The 21,605-nt window shown below is 40.8% G+C and overlaps 1 protein-coding gene across 1 annotated transcript in view; it reads left to right on the top strand.

The window, feature by feature from the left end:
• Positions 1 to 21,605, top strand: part of TRPM6 (transient receptor potential cation channel subfamily M member 6) — a 318,859-nt gene that overhangs the window by 175,246 nt on the left and 122,008 nt on the right. The window contains exon 30 of the mRNA XM_073634261.1: positions 1,095 to 1,135. Coding sequence (XP_073490362.1) covers positions 1,095 to 1,135 — 41 coding nt within the window. The remainder of the gene's footprint in view (positions 1 to 1,094; positions 1,136 to 21,605) is intronic.

A 21,605-nucleotide genomic window follows, 5' to 3' on the forward strand; every position in this document is an offset into this window, starting at 1 on the left:
ACTTGCTAAGCTTCATAAGTTGCACAATTGCAGCAAGTCTGCATTGCATGACTCCAGATAAACTTTCTTTGCAAACATTCTGCAAGTCTGCTGGAAGTTCTGGTTCAGTTATGTTGTGAAATAGTCATCCTACCACAGGGGTCACTGTGGCTGAATATTCATGCTGTAGACTTGCAGAGCTCTTGCTGTAGACTCACCACTGCAACTTTGCTCTTGCTGGAGACTTGCAACACAAGTTTGCTACAAATTAGAAAAGTGTCAACTAGAACTTGTGCTTAAAGTGCTTTGCAAGTGTACAACCTGCCAGTGAAAATGTGCAGCAAGTTAACAGACTTACAATTCAAGACTGCCACAAATTTGTGGCAAGTTATCCTTGCTATCTGGGTTTGTGTATTTCTGTACAGAAATAGGAAGTTTTGTCCTCCAAGTTTATTTCAAGTCAAGTTGGGCATCCCATATTCCCCTAGACCCTATCCAAGTTGTCTATCCAACAACAAAAACAAGCCCACGATTCGTTTCCTGGTCATGCAGACTATAGGGGGACCCAGAAACTCAGCAGTTCCTTAGGGGTCAGCAGGTATTATGTTGGGGCTTCCAATCCAGATTTTCACTATGCGGCTTTACTGCAATGTTGTGAATAGTCTTTATAGCAAAAAATCAAATTACCTACATTACTCAGTGACTCAGAGTTGGAATCCAGTCACTTCTCTCTCCTACCAAAGATAGGACTATCTGGATTTTCGGTCTGTACGGGCAGTGAAAATGCAAGCAGACAGATTTGGGCTTTCCCATTTCAGAGCAACAAGGCAAGTAAAGCCTTATAAATTTACAAAGGGTCTAAAATGCTTGTCAGAATAGCTTTGTAAACACAGTTTTATGTGAATAAGCCTGGAAAAAGTATGTTATAGGTTGAAAGTGTGACTATAGTGACTTTAGGTTTTAATGCACTGTACAGGGCAGCACTGAGGGTTTTTTCATTTTTACAACTCTTACATAAATCTTACCAATTAGTGTAAAATGTAATCTGTTTGATAATAGCTTGCTGGCTTTTATCCCAGCTCTATATAATGATTTGTGTTATGTCTTTGGTTTAGGGGCTGCACAATAGTACTGCTCATCTGAGGAGGACTTCTTTGTAAGTAGGATAATCATCACCAAATGTCTGGTTTTGTTTCTGTGTGTCATAAAAGGACTTGCCACACTTGTAATTTCTATTAGTGTTGTATTTACGCAGTTGACACCCACACTGAGAAAGTACCTACACTCTCTAGCTATAAGAAAATCTTAACCTTTTTAAAGCATTAACGCTATTAATAATAATAATCCAGAGTGCTAAAAGAGAGAATGTTTAATGTTTGATTATATTACAAATGTATAGCAAATCAAAGGCTTTGTTGAGGAAAGATTATGTTTTAACATGGAAAAAGAAACAAAACAGTATTCTGTAAAGTATAGTGAGTCATACAGCATCACGTAAACTTTTTTATCATTTTAGTTCCATATACATTTTTAGAATGGCATCAGTTAAAATGAAAATGTAAATATTTTAAAAGAAAGCAATAGGTAAGGCACACACATCAATAATAAATTTACTTGTGTGTTTTTTAATTTTTTATTATTGAATCTAAAGCATTTTCAAACCCCAGAATAAAATAAATGAGGTGGCTGCATTAAAACGCACTTCCTATCCCAGGGTGGTTATGCTTACTACTCCACTGTATATATGGAAGGAGCCACTTGCCTTCCCCTCTTCATCACCATTTAATGTACTGTATACAGTAGTTTATAGAAGGAAGATTGTACTTCCAATTCAGCTCACTCACCCAAGTGACAAGTATACTGCATTTCCATTACAATCAACAGGCATTTCTTTCTCATTCATTAGGGAGACTCCTTAAACCTTCATGTTACACTACTGCATAAAAGCACAAAGATTCTGCAGATGTTAAAGAATAACTAAACCTAGGAACAAAAATCAAATATACCACTGCTTACTAGTACCTAGATGTGGTGGCTTTATTTTCTTGTTTCAGACTAAGAACATTTTAGGTACAGAAAAAAGGGATTTTTGTACTCACTGTACTGTTCAGTTTTTTGGAGTCCATTGAGGGACACATGGAGTTGATTTACTAAAACTGTAGAGTGAAAAATCTGGTGTAGCTGTGCATGTCAGCCAATCTGCTTCCAACTTCAAAGTGTTCAATTAAGCTTTGTCCAAAAAAAATCTGGAAAATGACTGGTTCCTGTGCAGAGCTGCACCAGGTTTTGCACTCTTGAATTTTAGTAAATCAACCACATGGAGTCTTAAATGTTCAGGTTATATTGCTGATTACAGGAGGATTGAACACTGGCAAAATAAATAAACAAAAACCATAGGCCGGCTCAGGATAACCCCTCCTACTGCCAGCATGCCCTAGTTTTTGTGCTGGTGTCCTAGGAGGATACTCCTATTTTTACTAGAACTTTTAAAAAAAAAATTTCTTCAATCAAGAATTTACCCTACATCGCTGCTTGAGTTTGTCTTTTTTGATCAACAGCTATCCAGATGTTCTCCTCAGACTGGCGTTTGGAGTATTTTGTCTGGGCTATTTTCTATTGATGGTCTGTATTTGTGTTTCTGAGATCTAGCATCTCCGCTGAGAATATTCCTATATTATGGTTTCATCATTCTTGAAAAGGTTTTACATTTTTCTATACGCTTTTATATCCAAACTAATATAGTTATGCTTTCTTCAGAATCACATCATGGCAATTACAGTTGCATCTCATAATGTCCAAGGTTTCAATTTTCCATATGAAAGAAAGAAGGCATTACTGCCATTACCAATTGTAATTCTCTTACAAGACTTTTCCTCCTCTAGCCATTCCTGATATATGGACAAATCTTACAGACAATGCCATTTTACCTCCTATTCCTCTAAATCATGTAGCATTTGTCTACTTTTTATATACAACATGCGTACAAGGATCCAGAAAGCAGATTTATAATACTCCAGGGATCCCTTTTGTGCCATACTCTAGTATATACTTGTGCCAGTGTATACATGCTCCAAATGATTCTCGTGCCTCCTTTTTTTTAAATTCTTTGAGGGTTTGCATCATTATCAATCTACACATTTAATTATTAGTGGTGAATTTAATCTAGCAGATCATCCTGTATTGGACAGAAGCAGAGTTGTTAGTTCAACTAAGATTTTTCCTAAATCCTTGTCTGGATCTCTAAATTCTCGTTGACATACTGTATGGCAAGCTCATAATGTAGGGGCAAAATCATACACTTTTTATTCTCATCCTCATGACAGTGATACTCGCCTGGAATATATCTTTAGCATGCCCATACTTGTAGTCCATTCATCTTCATCTTCTATTCATACTTGCCAATAGTCGGATCACCACGCTTTTCCCACCTCACGTACAGACTTTGCACCCACTTCCTATTCATGGAGAATTAACAACTTCTTTTTGATATATCAAAAGAAATTTGCCCCTATATTGGCCACAAAATTATCCTACTTGTCCAATCACAGTTTACAAGGCAACAATTTTCCTGACTAATAGCTTTTAGTCAATATGTCCTTTATCCCCAAGCCCAATAAAGACCATACCCTCCTTTAAAATTGCCCTATTTTGGTCATTAATAATGATCTTAAAATGTTTGGTAGATGGCTGGCTGATAAACTGGCAACAGTGATTACATGACTAATTTCTTATACCAAATAAGTTTCATTCCTACTAGACAAATCAAGGATAATCTTTGATTGGTCACCAATATTATCCAGGATTAATATTTACACTCCCACCCTGTACTTCTTCTGAGCCTTGACATGCACAAGGCCTTTGATAGGGTTACTGAACCTCCTCTTATCTAAATATGGCTGTAAAGGTGAATTATTACATGGTTTTCAAGTCCTACATGAGGCAGGCCCTCCAAGCAAAAATTAAGCTCCCTGGCTGCAATTCAGAATTTTCCCCCTAGGATGAGATACGAGACAAGGATGCACTCTCTCAGCCCTCCTTTTAGCACTAGCAATTGAACCACAGGCCTGTTTTATGAAACGCAATATCAATATAAACAGATATACCAAGGGTTTTAGGGAATTCATACTCAGCATATAAGCTAATAATGCCCTGTTATTCCTGATAGACCCCATTATCTCACTCCCTTATTTAGAGATATTCCATGACCTTTCAAGTCTTGGGGTCAATCTATCCAAATGAACTGCTATGCCCATAAATTTACCCAATTTGGTTGCCAGCTCTGTACTCTACCCTCCTGTGTTTTTTCAAATAAAAATTTGCTGAGATTACGCTCCTCCTATCATAGTTCATTCCTTGGCAGAGTTATTGCAATCCATCTTACCCAAACTGCTATTCTGTTTTAGATCTCTAATAGTCTGTATCTCTAAATCTATCATAGATACCCTGCAAAAAGAACTTAATACATTTGTATGACATGGTAAGAGGCCAAGATTCTGCAAAGCTTTACTCTATAGACCCCACGTACTAGAGTTAGGGCTTCCAAACCCATGGCTCTATTTTTTTGGTCAGATTCACACAGTTCCCTGGCTCACCTTGAAGCACTCTCCATTTTTTCTTACCATTTTCCAGGTCAAATTCCTTCGCTTTAGAGCCTTGTCCTCCCTAGTTTCTCAGTCCCTCCACCTTTGGTTTTTACAGTATGTAAAGGTAAATACAAATTGGTCTCCATATCTCCCCCTTTAGCATAGTTTTTAGGTTATCCCTTATTCTCGGCAGCCTTCAACAACAGAATAAATTTCTCATTATGGCAGATGACTAACCTTACCATGTTAAGTTCCCTCACAGTTGCCTCTCAATTTAGCTTCTTTACTCAACTTCAGCAATTGTGCCATCTCCCTTCTCCTTCTACTTTCTCTATATATAAACTAACCATTTTTTTCTTTGCTCACTATGCTTCAAAACTCATAAAAAACTTTCCACAGTTTGAGGACATTTGCCTCTTTGCACCAAGAGGAAGTGGTCTTATCTCTTCCATATAAAAGATCACAATGAATTCCACCTCCCAGAGAAAATTACCCCAATATTACAAAGGGAAGCTGAGTCTGATATGATATTTTCTTCCCAGGAGTGGTTTGACATGATCTCTAATTTTCATAAAACCACTTGTTCTGTCACTGTCAATGAGGCCACTATATTAAACTACATAGCAGATGATATATGACACCAGTTAAAACCCACACTTACTGTTCCTCTGGGTGCCCGGACAATGGCACATTCCTCCACATTTTCTGAATCTGTAAAGTACTTTGCCCTCTATGACAGCAATGGTGCACATAGTTGGCTCCAGTCTATCCTTAACTATGCCAATGTGCCTTGTGTTTGCTCTGATTCTTGCCTACCCCATGTGAGAGATTGTTACACAGTTTATTTAGTTCTATACAGTGGGTGATAGCACTTAATTGGTGTACTCAGATGGTGCCCTGGTCTCAAGTATTATCCAGGATGGAAATGTATACACCATACCTTACACGACTCTTTGCATGTCTTCTACAAAAAATTGGGTCATTGATGATATGATTTTTCTGTATCTAGCTTTAAGTAAAATGTTCTTCCCTATATCATATGACCCTGCATTGTCTTATTGTTTTTATTTTATGGCCACTGTTTTGGTATCATTTAATTTTCCCATCTATGTGATACAAAATTTGTTTTTCATGTTTGAATGGAGCCTAAGTGGTATATGTCTAATGTTTTTTACATAGAAAGATCCTCACATTTGCAGTATCTGTGGTGGACTCTGATGTGTTTCTGTGAACAGTGCCAGTTGAACATTTCATGTAGTCAGTATGATGTGCAGAACGTAATTTATTAAAATACACTATTAGTGCAATAATAATTGAAGTTGAGGCCACATCTTGTGTTTGGATTACAAATGACAAAAGGGTTGAAGTAGCATCTTATAAACTAGCTATTTGCAACAGATAAATTGTGTTATGTGGTATATTTGTTACATATCTATGAGGATTTGTGAAAGTAAAAGTACAAACTGTATTGTATACACAGTGTACAATAAATAAGAAAAAAATATATTTTAGGATCCAGATGATATTTGTTAGGACTGACTGCAGAAACATAGTCTCTCAACTGTATACTCTAAACCCATGAGGTGCTTGGAGGCAATTCGCTGTATCTTATTCTCTGTTTGTGGGACAATAACTCTACCTGAAATAGAATCGTGCATTGACATGCATCTGAGTTTTTGTAAACTGACAAACATCCTGAGGCCATTTATCTTGTGGAGCATATAATGTTTGCATCTATGAATGTTTATACTGGTTTATGTACTGACATTTTTTTTTTTGTCAGTCTTTCAAAGGCTGAGTTAAATTTCTGTCTTTTTTTAACTTTTCACATGTGCACCTCTTTTTTGTGGTTAACGATAGCTTACATAAAAGGCAGCAGTGCATATTGTTAATGAACTGATATCCTACGTAGGCTGTTATACACAAGTGGATTTAAATAATAATATGCTGACAAATCACAATGTCTAATAAACATTAGTCTATTAAAGTAAGTCAGAAATATTTTTTATATTGTTTACAGTGCTGTTTTTGATTGGTTGCCTTGAGTTATCATTGATCATATTTTTATACTTTACAAATGTGGATTTTATTTTTTGCGATATAAACGAAAAAATTACGAAAATTTTGAAAAAAAAAGATATTTTCTACTTTTAGTTATAAAAAAATACAATAAATTAAATTTTAGTCATACGTTTAGGCCAAAAAGCATTCAGCCACATGTCTCAGGTAAAAAAAAATTCAATAAGCGTTTATTTATTGGTTTGCACAAAAGTTATAGAGTCTACAAACTAGGGTACATTTTCTGGAATTTATGCAGCTTTTAGTTTATTAATTTCTTGAGGTGCTAAAATGGCAGGGTAGTACAATCCCCCCCCCCCCAAATGACCCGATTTTGGAAAGTAGACACCCCAAGGAATTTGCTGAGAGGCTTGTTGAGCACATTGAATATTTTGTTTTTTTCTTATAAGTGATTGAAAAATGACAAAAAAAAAATTTACACAAAGTTGTCACTGAAATTATATATTACTCAAACATGCCATGGGCATGTGTGAAATGATACCCTGAGTACAGGGATACCACATGTGTGGGACTTTTTGGGAGCCTTTTTGGTAGGGGTGCCAGAGAGGACATACAGAAAATGCCTCCCATGCAGCCATCTCACTTCATTTGCATTGGGAAGTTGAACTACAGCACCGTCTGGAAACAGAAGGCTGTAATGATCTCTTCCTGGAATTTAAGGAAGGATCCAGTTCATCCTGAAGCTTTGTACAGCAGATAAGCGTTCAGCAGAGTCATTTGGAATAAGTATACAGACACTTTTTTGTACCAGCGTCTGGCCTTATGGGCAATTAAGTACGGCGCCATCAACTGGCTGTTGAGGTCCACCCCTTCCATATTAAGGTTATATTCGTGGACACAATGGGGTTTCTCCACAACACCAGTCGCCGTTTGAATTTGGACCCGCGTGAAGGGAGGACAGAATGAAAACATTCTTATTATCCCTCCACTTCACAGCGAGCAAATTATTACATCTCAAGCAGGCTCTCACCCCCAGCCTAAGACGAGAATCTACAAGCTGCTGGGGTAAGCCCCGGCGATTAGATCGCACGGTGCTACATGCGCCAATTCCACGATCAAACAAGTGACTAAAAAGTGTCACGCTTGTGTAATAATTGTCCACATACAAGTGGTACCCCTTTCCAAATAATGGTGACACCACGTCCCACACAATCTTACCAGCACTCCCTATGTAGTCTGGGCAGTTCTCCGGCGCTACGTAACTATCTCTTCCCTCATAAACCATAAAACTATATGTATAGCCTGTTTCCCTGTCACAGAGCTTATACATCTTGACTAGAGATGAGTCAAACACCCTCCTCTTCAGTTGGCAGCAGAACATGTGAACAGGCAAAATATTCGGCAGAACACACGAACAACGTTAAAGTCTATGGGACACAAACATGAATAATCAAAAGTGCTAATTTTAAAGGCTTATATGCAAGTTATTGTCATAAAAAGTGTTTGGGGACCTGGGTCCTGCCCCAAGGGACATGTATCAATGCAAATGTTTTTTTAAAAATGGACATTTTTTCAGAAGCAGTGATTTTTTTAATGCTTAAAGTGAAACAATAAAAATTAAATATTCCTTTAAATATCATGTCTGGGGGGGTGTCTATAGTATGCCTGTAAAGTGGTGCATTTTCCCTGTGTTTAGAACAGTACCACAGCAAAATGACATTTCTAAAGGAACCCTGCACTAAAATTAAAAAAAATGGCCTAGGGGTCCCCCCAAAATCCATACCAGACCCTTATCCGAGCACACAACCTGGCAGGCCGCAGGAATAGAGGGTGGACGAGAGAGCGCCCCCCCTCCTGAACCGTACCAGGCCACATGCCCTCAACATGGGGAGGGTGCTTTGGGGTAGCCCCCAAAGCACCTTGTCCCCATGTTGATGGGGACAAGGGCCTCATTCCCACAACCCTTGACTGGTGGTTGTGGGGGTCTGTGGACGGGGGGGCTTATCGGAATCTGGAAGCCCCCTTTAACAAGGGGACCCCCAGATCCCGCCCCCCGTGTGAATTGGTAACGGGGTACAAATGTGCTCCTACCATTTCACAAAAAAAGTGTCAAAATGGTAGAAAAGACAAGAGACAGGTTGGGACAAGTCCTTTGTTAAAAAATAAAAAAATAAAAATGTGTCACACGGTGTAAGTTCTCGCCACCTGACGGACCAAAAAAGAGAAAAAAAAAAACCTGCAACCGACCCGCCTCCACAGGAGGCTCCCACCGTCTGACATGTCTTTGCTGTGACTGCTCTTATATAACTGAGGGTTCGGCCACATGGTGATGTAACCGGGTGATCCCACCCCCCTCTGACACACGGGGGCTTCCCTATGGCTTCTCCGTGGCATATAAGGCATATCAGCCTTTAAAATTAGCATTTTTGATTATTCATGTTATGTTTGTCCATATTATTCATTATTCATATTATTTATGTCAGGTATGTCCATAGACTTTAACAGTGTTCCGGCAGCTTTCGAATTTGCTGCGAACACCGCATATTGTTCGCTGTTCAGTGAACAGGAGAACACCCAATGTTCGAGTCGAACTTACGTTTAACTCGAACATCAGGCTCATCCCTAATCTTGACCCCATATCTGCCACGCTTGCTGGGAAGATATTGTTTGAATGACAAGCGGCCAGAAAACGTAATCAGGGACTCATCAACGCAGACAACTTGATTGGGAGTAAACAAGGCTACAAACTGTTGGTTGAAGTGGTTTACGAGGGGCCGAATTTTGTAGAGCTGATCGTAGTCAGGGTCACCCCGAGGACGACAGAGTTCGTTGTCATTGAAATGCATGAACCGCAAGATCTGCTCGTATCGTGACCTGGTCATGGAGGCCGAGAACACGAGCATACGGTGAATTGGGTCAGTGGATCAATATGACCGCAACTCACTTTTTTTAGTTATGCCCATGAGGAGGGATAGGCCCAGGAAGGTCTTAAATTTGGAGACCATAATAGGTCTCCAATCTCTGGCAAGGGTCAACTGGGGATTAGCGGCGATGAATTGACCAGCTTACAAATTGCTTTAGTCCACCGTAGATCTATAGAGATCTTCCATGAAAAACAGCGAATAAAAATCAATTGACGTAAAATCAACTGTTTCCACCTGAATTCCGGGTTGGCCAGTGAATGGGGGGAAGTATGGGTGCTGCAGAAGTGGTGGGCTCCCAATTCGGATTGGCAAATGCAGCAGGAAGGGCACTATGGGCTCGACGGGCCTGTCTTTGTCTTCTTGGTGGCTACGGGACACTACTCATGCTTGCCACGTCGCCAGCTTGAACTGCACTTATGGGACTCGCCACGTCACCAAGTGTTACTGCAGTGCTGGATGTACGACCAGGATGTACTAAGCCGCTGGTGCTTGCCAGTTGAGCAGAAGGATGAGCGGCACTAATAATGGCTCCCTGCTCCATACGAGAGCCCTGCGGTTCTTGCACCTCAACAACAGCTGAAGAATGGAGTCGGGTACGCCTGACCTTGGCAGGGAACACTACTCTGTCGTCAGAGCTATCTGTCAGGGTGCCGCTGCTGTCTACAGGATCGTATTCTGAGCCTGACTCTGACAGATGGGTGACTTCCTTTTCACTCTCATCTGTCATGCTCAGAAACGTGTAGGCCTCTTCACTAGTGTAACTTCGATTGGACATTTTGGCCTCTAAATTTACTGGTACAACTAGTGAGACTCACAGGAAAAAAGAGCACCTGACTGTCAGCGACTGCTTTAAATGCTACCAAAAAAACTGTTAGCATTTGCAGGTATTAGGCCTGACTCTGTGAAACGCTGCAGTTATGTGTTTAGTGTTTTGTTAGTGACAGTGATCGATTGATATTGCACTTGGGTGGGCTGAGCTAGGCTGGGCCGGGGCGGAGGGGCTAAACGCAGGTGCTAGCAGGTATCTGGGCTGATCCCACTAACACTGCATTTTTGGTAAATCCTAAACTACTGGGGACGCTAGTATAGATCTGATCAGATCAAAGATATTGATCTGTTCAGACACTATGCTACTAAGGGAGGTGTATGGTGCATGCAAGGGTGTTAGCGCTACTAGCACTAATCTGATGCTGCCTGGGGTGACGCAAACCCTAACTGACGCTAAAACCTAACTGATATCAACTGCTGGATGATCGGGGGGGTTAAACCTTTATTTAGGTAATATACGGCGGGTACCCTGAGGCTACAAAAAAAAATAATGAACTAACCAGCATCACCTGTAACACTAATACAGTGATCACTGGTGACAGGGGCTGATCAAGGGGTTGAACCTTTATTGGGGGGGTTAGGAGGGGTTAGGGGGGTACCCTAAAGCTACCTGGGCCTACCACTAACTGCTCTCACGCTGATTAGTGTCACAAATGACACCAGTACAGTGATTAGTGAAAAACCTGACAACTGCACTGGGTGACACTGTGACTGGGAGTGAAGCGGTTACCTGGGGGGGGGAATTGGGGGTGATCGGGGTTGACAAGTGTACCTACGTGTACTGGTGTTAGTGTAGTGTTGGTGCAACTTACTGTGAGATGTCTCCTCTCCTCTCTCTGGAACGAAAAGAGTTCCATGAGGGGAGATGGCATCACTTCCCTGGCCTGTGTTTACACTTACAGGCAGGGGAAGGATTTCATTCACCAGAACCGATCAGCAGACCTGAAGATTGATCAGTTCTGGAACGAATCCGATGGCAGCGAGAACATGCCCTGTACAGGTACGGAATTTCACGCAGGGTGCCATTGTGCCACAGTATATGTATGCGACACGGTTGGGAACCGGTTAAGCTCCAATTGTCATGTAGTACCCAACCAAACATAACTATTTTGTATAAAGAATCACATACTTAAGAATTAGCAAAAACAGCACATCATTATTTACAAGAGACAATAATTTCTGCTATCTTGGTACACTTTATCAGTTTGGTAGACCTCTAGACTCTCAAATACCTCATTGTACCGCAATAATACTAAATGTCACCATGTTTCATAACAAGGCATTCCAAAGATACAGAGAACAATTTGTCCTAATAACCTATATCTGCAAGGTCATTCTAGCAAGGAAACCTGTTATTAAATAAAAAACCTAACATTAGCATATAAGCACTTCGTAATGTAATTTAATAACTGGAAAAATGCATGATAACTATTTTTCTTTATCAGCTAAATTATAGAATTTATATTTACACTTTCATAATTCATTCAGTATCTCCTTGAGCTGTTTTGGCAGCCCATACAAATGCACTATAAAACATTGCTCCCAAGTTTTGGCGCCACTCCATAATGTGAAACACCTACAACAGATAAAAGGTAGTAGTCTAGTAGTCCATGTTTGAACAAAACATTGATATTTGTTACTCATCATTAGTAAAAATGCATGATAATTATTTTTATTTATCTGCTTCATCCTTATGTTTACTTTATAAACAATTTTACACATGAATTACAAAAATACACTTCGCCACAGTTCTCCAGAATCCTTATTCAAGGGACAAGTGGGCCGCAGCAACGGACAATTTCTGTGCGGCCATCAAATATGAGTGATTGACATGATGGAAATTTTTGAAAAACTAACTTCTAATCAATGATGGGAAAATCATGTGAGAAATGTCATCGAAAAAGAAATGAGTATGAGCGCAAGAAAAGAAAATACCCGGAAAGAAAAGAAGATTCCCGACAATGAAAATTCTTTCCTGTAGCAACATGAGGTGAAATTGAAGGCTTGGTTGGTCAAATTTCAAAAGTAATAGTGGCACCATCAGATCACAAAACGCACACAATTTTTGATCTTTGAAACAAAATTCGTTCGGAATTCGACCCATGTATGGCCTCCATAATGTCACAATCTTTGCTGCTTTTACGAGTTCTTTGAAGTGCACTGATGATAAAAGCTGGAAAATGTGCAAATACAGCTCACAAAGACACCAAGAGAACAAGAATAGCAACAGCTGACTTTGAAAATTAGCCCAACATCTCATTCAACCAAATGTCAATACCATTCACTCTCACCCAGGTGTCTAACTGCCTAATCCAGTTCTCTAGCATATACAGGTATCTTACTCATGTAGATTCCACTTCCTGTCCATAAGGGGTTCGCTGTATAAAACACATAAACTCTAATAAATATGTTTTTTTTTTTTTTTAACTCAAAGGCCAGGGAAGTATTGGAGGATATTGAGGCTTTCTTACAGATATGGCAGCTTTGACATAAATTAAAGCAAAGTTGCCCATTAAATTAAAGATTATGTAAATTATATGTGCCTGCTGTACCATGTACTTGTATGAAAAAGTATCATATACTCTTTGTATAGCTTCCTTTGTGTGAAATTCCAGGTGTTCCTGCCAGTCCCTCTGCTTTCCTATTAAAAACAGACCAAACTAAGCAGGAGAACACACTGTGGTCAGTTCTCTAGCTATGCTGGGAATTCAGCCTACTCTTCTTCATTGATCAGACTTGTCCTGACCACCGCCCCCAAGCACAGCCTTTCACTGGGAAGTTTAGTGTGCTGCAGTTTCCCCTCCTCCAGCTCGTATGCAGCTGAGAACAGAGGGAATGTGATCACTTATATAAAAAAGGGGGATAGGTATTTATACATGTTTTTATATCTATACACACATGTTTGCCTTTCGTTTCTATTTTAAACTGAATGGGTTGTTTTACCACTATCTGCCACTTACCACTCCTGCCTCAACTATTATTCAGTCAGTTCCTTATTCCATGCTGTTTGCTGTTGAGGTTCAGCCTGATGAGGTCCATTGCTCCTCCATGTTGCTTGCTGATGGAGCCCATTCCCCCTCCATATTGCCTGCTGATGGGGTCCATTCTTCTTCCACGATGTCTGCTGATGGAGTCCATTCCTCCTCCATGCTACCTGCTGATGGGGTCCATTCCTCCCCCCATGCTGCCTATTGATAGGGTCCATTCCTCCTCCATGCTGCCTGCTGATGTGGTTCATTCCTCCTCAATGCTGCCTGCTGATGGGGTCCACCTGGTTGCCGCCATACATGCTTGACACCATCTGAACCAAATAAGTTTATCTTGGTCTCATCAGACCACAGGACACGGTTTAGTAGACCATCAGGTCCTGGAGATTTCTCATTGGGTAGGGAAGAGATGGCGTTGGTAATCACTGTCTCTGATATTGGGGCGTTGAGCATCTGGAGATGTTCTTCTGACAGTGTAGGGAGATTTAAGTTAGATAGAAAGTGTTGGATTTCAGGGGCGGAGGGTTGGGGAGTGTTTGGGTCTTCTTTTAGATTATAAATCGCTTTATAGTAATTGGCAAATTCATCTGCTATCTCTTGAGGATTTGTTATTTTATGGTTGAGAGAGGGATGGATGAGGTGAGATACATGGGAGCGTGCTTGTGCAGCTTTGAGCTTGTTTGCTAGAAATGTCCCCGCTTTGTTTGAGCCAGCATAGGAAGTAAGTTTAAGGCGCATAAGATGTCTATCATACTATCGTACTGGTGGGAACGTAACTCCCCCCCCCCCCCCCCCGTAACTTAGAAAGGGAGGAAGAGGTGGTGATGGAGGGTGTGCATTTATTACTGACTTCCTAATCAAGTATGTCAGATAGGAGTTTAGTAAGGGTAAAGTTGTATTGTTTCTTGGTTCTGGAGCTTTGCTGTATACATATGCCCCGTATAAAGGCCTTGTGTGCTGCCCATAGGATAAAAGGGTCTGAGACTGATTTTACATTGGTGAAAAAGAATTCCCTGAAATGCTGAAGGATAGCTTTGGATGAAACATTATCTTGCAAAGTTTTCACATTACAGCACCAAATCGAGGACCTGTCAGTAGGTTCCTTCTCTTCTATCATAACCACAATACCAGCATGGTCTGACCATGTTATATCTAGGATGGAAGAGGAGGAAATTCTCTGGAGTAGCCACTTGTCTGATACAAACATGTCAATGCGGGAGTACGTATGATGCCTAGAGGAGAAAAACTTATACTATAGTCTCTCTCATTGGTGTGTTGACACCTCCAGACATCATAGACCTCCTCTTTGTGGAATATGTCCCTTAATGAGGGGGAACATCTTTTGGTGGGAGAGCTGGAGTCCATATGTGGATCTACTGTGAGATTGAAATCCCCACACATCAATAGTTGGCCATACCTACGCGAAGCAATGGTCTTGAAGTCTTTTCTCAGGAACCTGAGTTGATGTGAGTTCGGGGTGTATATGTTGACCAAAGTGTACGGCTTGGAGTTAAGGTCGCCTGTAATGATAATCAATCTGCCATGATAGTCTAGGTGGGATTGCTTGAGTTGAAAGGACATTGACTTGTTGATGGCTAGCAGGACACCCTGTTTCTTCTCTGGAGTGCTGGCCATGAAGATATGTGGATAGTCTCTGTGTGAGCAGTTAGGGTAAGCTGCCTTATGGAAATGAGTCTCCTGTATACAAACAATGTCTGCCTTGGCCTTATTTGTCTCATTCCAGAGGGAGAACCTCTTAGCAGGGTGATTGAGGCTCTTTACGTTAAGGGGAAGGCATTTCAGGGTCATGGTGATACCAGTGAGTAGAGGCGTGTCCGGGGTCAGTGGTTATATACCCATCAGGTGTTTTTCTCAAAGATGGCACAATGCATGGAACCAGAGGACATGTACTGGAAAAACAGGAACGATGAGTAAAGCAAACTTTGTATAACCATGTGAACATTCTAAAAAGCAAGAATGTAAAAAGGTGTCCCTTGGAGAGACTGGGAGCAGAGTCTACTTCTTCACTTGAAGAGGGGACCTAGGGAAACAATCAAACATTCCCTCGGCTGGAGTGTGTGGGTGTCTGTGTGACTGAGATAGATTAGGAGTCATCTGTTTTCTTTTTGGGTGACCGATTGCGTGAGACCACCTGCCAATCGGAGATCAGGGTTTTGGATTGATGATGGTGGGAGGCCACAGGAGGGAGGTCAGGAATGCTACCCCATTGCTGCGGGGCACGGAGACCCTCATCCAGGGTAGTTATTCTCACTGTCGCTCCATTGTGGGTGATGGAGAGCATGGCAGGATATCTCAATTTGTTGTAGAGTATGCTGTGAGAGGTCGGGGAGCAGTTGAATTGCAGAAAAATGCTCCTGGAGGCTGGCTGCTTCGCGAGATGCAAAAATAATCTTCTCTTTCACATGGAAGAAATGCACTCTCAGTAGCACATCCCGTGGTACATTGTCGGGGAGGAAAGAGGGCTTAAGCAGTCTATGGATCCTGTCAATAGCTAGATCCAGGTTCATCAGGGATGGGACCAGGGATGAGAATAGGTCGTGGGCAAACTGCTGCAGCTGGGAGTCAAGCACAGACTCAGGAACCCCTCTGTGCTTAATGTTATTCCTCCTAGACCTGTCTTCTAGGTCGGCTACCTCATCCCTTAACAATGTGATTTATTCAGAATGTGCAGCATGAGCGTCAACCATGGTATTGTACAAAGATGTATATTCACACATGGAGGACGCCATCTTATCCACTCTATCCCGCAGATCAAGTAGGTCCCCTTTAAACTGCTGAATGCATGTCATCATGTTGGAGTGCAGTGATGATCGCAGGGAGAGGAGCATCTCTTTAAGTACAGCGTCTGACACTGGTTGCCCCTGGGTTGGGAAGGCAGATATGGGATCTGCGGCTGTTTGGGGAGTCCCTGTTTGCTAAGTGTGTGCCATGCTCACTTCCATACTGGGGTCTTGTAGGGTCCTGTGAGGAGAATCCCTGCGCAGCTTTGACTTGGCTGGGCTGTGGGTGGTGGGTGTAGATGCCGCTGATGAGTCTCCGCTGCCCGGGGGTCTAGGTGGGCTGCTAGATTGCCTATGTGAAGCGCTGGGCCCTGCTGGATGCCGCGATCGCAGCCATTATGGTGTAGCCCGTGATCGCTGCCATTTTGTTGTAGCCAGTGACCTACCTTATTGAAGAATCTGGCTAATTTACAGGGCTGTGGCGGGGCTTTTTGGCGGCATGTCATGCTGCTGCGCTCTAGCTGCACGATGGAGGTTTCGGAAGCGGTTTGGGGCTATTGATGGCTCTGATGGCGGTGGATTACCCCGGCGGCCGAGCGGAGCTTCGGGCAAGTGCGGCCATCTCGCTGCTCAGAAGCCACGCCCCCTGGGTGTACTCACTTTTGTGAGATACCGTGTGTGTGTATATATATATATATATATATATATATATATATATATATATATATATATAGAAAAAAAGTCCAAGAGGTTGCTGCACTTAAAAACTTCTTTGCTTTATTTCACAGTATCTTCAGGAGAGATTTACAAAGCAAGTATAATCCTTTCAAGCAATATCAAGAAGCAACAAATGCTTACACAGTTTCAGACATGAGTAGATTCAGATATGGATGGATGGATGGATTACGTTTCGGGCTAGTCAGCTTACGCCCTTCCTGAGATCCATTGAAACACATCTGAAGATTTCATTCCAATCATTCATTTAAATACAGGTTTAGTGAATTGATTCTAAGAAAAAGAGAAGTATACTGGATACATTTTTTAAATACGATTGCTCCATATGGCTTAAATGTTTATTTGGATCTTTATTTATTTGTTTAATTGTTGAAATAAGCATTTAAAAATAGCCAGATAAAATAACTTTATGATGGGGATATCTTTTTGTTTTTACTCATGAATGTACTATTTTCCTGCATTTTTATAGGTATTCTGAATATATTATAATGCGAGTGAGGAGAATGAGAGATTTGACACCTGCTGCTTATCCTTGCTTTAATGGCATGTTATAGAAACATATGCATATATAGATGTTAAATGGTATGCGATTTGAACTAATTAGCCATATTGATTCCATATGTGAAGTACTTCACTAAACCTGTATTTAAATGAATGATTGGAATGAAATCTTCAGATGTGTTTCAATGGATCTCAGGAAGGGCGTAAGCTGACTAGCCCGAAACGTAATCCATCCATCCATCCATATTTGAATCTACTCATGTCTGAAACTGTGTAAGCATTTGTTGCTTCTTGATATTGCTATATATAAGGTCGGTGGGAAGACCTGATTGCTGGCACTAAATTGTAAGCAGAGTGCAGTTCCCCTCTACAAGTGAATATATATATATATATATATATATATATATATATAGTATCTCACAAAAGTGAGTACACCCCTCACATTTTTGTTTATTTTATTTTTATATTATATCTTTTCATGTGACAACAATGAATAAATGACACTTTGCTACAATGTAAAGTAGTCAGTGTACAGCTTGTATAACAGTGCAAACTTGCTGTCCCCTTAAAATAGCTCAACACACAACCATTAATGTCTAAACTGCTGGCAACAAAAGTGAGTGCACCCCTAAGTGAAAATGTGCAAATTGGGCCCAAAGTGTCAATGTTTTGTGTGGCCACCATTATTTTCCAGCACTGCCTTAACCCTCTTGGGCATGGTTGCTTCAAGGTTGCCAATGGAGTCCTCTTCCATTGCTCCATGACGACATCATGAAGCTGGTGGATGTTAGAGACCTTGCGCTCCTCCACCTTCCGTAAAGGGTAAAGGTGATGGGCCAGCCCATCACCTTTACCCTCAGCTTCTTTAGCAAGGCAGTGATTGTCTTGGAGGTGTGTTTGGGATTGTTATCATGTTGGAATACTGCCCTGCTGCCCAGTCTCAGAAGTGAGAGGATCATGCTCTGCCTCAGTATGTCACAGTACATGTTGGCATTCATGGTTCCCATTACTGAAATGTAGCTCCCCAGTGCCTGCAGCACTCATGCAGCCCCAAACCATGACACTTCCACCACCATGCTTGACTGTAGGCAGGACACACTTGTCTTTGTACTCCTCACCTGGTTGCCGCCACACCAAATAAGTTAATCTTGGTCTCATCAGACCATAGGACATGATTCCAGTAATCCACGTCCTTAGTCTTCAGCGAATTGTTTACAGGCCTTCTTGTGCATCATCTTTAGTAGATGCTTCCTTCTGGAACGACAGCCATGTAGGCCAATTTGATGCAGTGTGGGGCGTATGGTATGAGCACTGACAGGCTGACCCCCCACCCCTTCAACCTCTGCAGCAATGCTGACAGCACTCATACATCTATTTCACAAAGACAACCTCTGTGGATATGATGCTGAGCACATGCACTCAATTTCTTTGGTCGACCATGGCGAGGCCTGTTCTGAGTGGAACCTGTCCTTTTAAACCACTGTATGGTCTTGGCCACCGTGCTGCAGCTCAGTTTCAGGGTCTTAGCAATCTTCTTATAGCCCAGGCCATCTTTATGTAGAGCAACAATTCTTTTTTTAGATCCTCAGAGAGTTCCTTGCCATGAGGTGCCACGTTAAACTTCCAGTGACCAGTATGAGATAGTGAGAGCGATAACACCAAATGTAACACGCCTGCTCCCCATTTACACCTGAGACCTTGTAACACAAATGAGTCACATGACACTGGGGAGGGAAAATGGCTAATTGGGCCCAATTTATACATTTTCACTTAAGGGTGCACTCACTTTTGTTGCCAGCAGTTTAGACATTAATGGCTGTGTGTTGAGGTATTTTGAGGGGTCAGCACATTTACACTGTTATATAAGCTGTAGACCCACTACTTTACATTGTAGCGAAGTGCCATTTCTTCAGTGTTGTCACATGCAAAGATATAATAAATTGTTTACAAAAATGTGAGGGGTGTACTCACTTTTGTGAGATACTTTATATATTGATATATAAAGGATGTAGCATTGGTATGTAACCACAAGTAATGTCTTTTAATCATTAGTAAAATACATTATTATTATTATTATTGTTTGTCAGATTAATTATTTACACGCTCATAATTCATTTAGTATTATATTGAGCTGTTTTCGCAGCACTTACAAATGCTATATAAAACATTGCTCCCACGTTTTGATGCCACTCCATAATATTTATATGAAATGCATAGAATAGAAATAAAGGATACTAGTCCGTGCCCTGTCCAGATTATTTAAATTATTATTATTATTACAATTCTTATGTATTATTATAATTATTATCATACAGGATTTATATACCGCAGCATTTTACTAAATAAAAGGAGACTACAGTTCAGGACAAGAGGGTTAGAAGGGCCCTGCTTGTGAAAGCTTACGATCTAAAAAGCATGGGCAAGTGATACAAGAGGTGATAGCTGTGAAGGAATGAGTTGATGGAGAAACCTAAAGTGACACTAAGCTCTGGTTTAAAATAAAAATCTATTTGAAAAATTACCTTTGTTTGTTTGCTGCTGTGAGACCATTTCCTGTTAGTGGGTGGCTACGTTCATTCTCCATGGTCCCACTGTAATTAGAAGCATAGCTACCCTCTCTTGATCCCTCCTGAGATGGACTTTATAGTGTGTATAGAGTAGTACAGGTGACCACAACTAAGGTGCACTGCTCGTCCCAAACAAACAGAAGTGATGGGGAAACAGGGAAGGTTTAGTAGCTTGCAGGGGACGTTACGAGGAGGCAGAAAAATGAAGTAAGAAATGATTTCATGAAAGATAGACTACAGGGTCATTAGATAGTGGATGTGTATGGGTGATTTTTAGACAATAGGGATATTGTTTAGTCTCACCTAATACAAATATCAAGGGTGTTACTGACAGAGGGAGTAGCAGTGTGTGTCCATTGTGTTAGGGCAAAAGACGAGGTTAGGTTGAGAAGTTGAGAGGCAGCAGGGGTGTTAGCATTAACAGGAATGGTAAGGTTACTGATGATAGTGGGCATTTCAGAGAAGAGAAATTAGGGTAGCCAGATAGTGACACCATCATGGAAGAATAACACTGGTCCAGGAGGCTGATAAATAACAGTCATTCTCAGAGAAACTGGAAAAAAACTCAACTAAATGTCACTGCATTGCACCAATGCATTGCAGCTTCTTTGCCACATGTTGCGGCAAAGTACACAGTAAGGCATAGTAACACATACAAAATCTCTGCCTCAAAGTTCCCACCATCAAGCTTTCCCCTCACTTTATTGGTCCTTACGTATGTATTTGCCAGAATCAGTTCAGTTACCTCCCAGATTATTGCTCCCTCCCCATCCTCAGATTTCTAAATCTTTTCATGTTTTGTTATTGAAGCTTCTAGTATTGAAAGCTGAATTCCAGATATAGATTTTTTTTGCATAGCTATAATGGTCAATGTACCAATGTATGTATGCATATGCCATACCTGTGTGACCCACGTGGAAGCGGAGAATAATTGAAGTACCTGCCGCGACTACAGTGACTCTGGCTGTCTTCTAGTCCAATGCCAAGCTGCTACTCTGCTGTATAATATCCCAAAATGTATAAATGGTGTATTTCCCTATAGTGATATTATCAGTTCCCTGGAAGCATCATCCAATAAAATAGATATTACACATACAAAAAATCATGTGCTCCCAGGTAACTCACACAATACACAAAATAAAAAATCAAAGGTTTTTTATTAATTAGAAAGAGAAAAAAAATGTCATATATTTCTCTTTCTAGAAAATTGTAAGCATAAAAACAACATCAATTAAAATACTGGCTTTGCAGTATTCTCATGCGTCAGCGCATTTTGTGGATACCCCCATTCTTCAGGACTGCCACACAGCAGTCATTATTTTCAAGTAATGATCAAATCCCAGCCATCTACAGAATATATAATACGTTTTAAGTATAATACCATATTCAGATGTCTACATATTGCATATACTGTACACCCACAAGCGGTTACTTACAGATATTATGACATAAATGCACATCATTTATCTCAAAACAAACAAGGCTATGATGTTATCTCAGGAATCTCATTACTCTCAGAGGAGATACTAGGGCCAGGTGTGAAAGCCAATACAAGATTACACAGAAGATTATGGTACAACTACAAAAGAAGGGGGAAGGAAATACAGTGCCTTGAAAAAGTATTCATACCCCTTGAAATTTTCCACATTTTGTCATGTTACAACCAAAAACGGAAATGTATTTTATTGGGATTTTATATGATAAACCAACACAAAGTGGCACATAATTGTGAAGTGGAAGA

Source organism: Aquarana catesbeiana, linkage group LG01 (genome assembly GCF_042186555.1).
Source record: "Aquarana catesbeiana isolate 2022-GZ linkage group LG01, ASM4218655v1, whole genome shotgun sequence".
In the NCBI taxonomy this organism is placed as follows: Eukaryota; Metazoa; Chordata; class Amphibia; order Anura; family Ranidae; genus Aquarana; species Aquarana catesbeiana.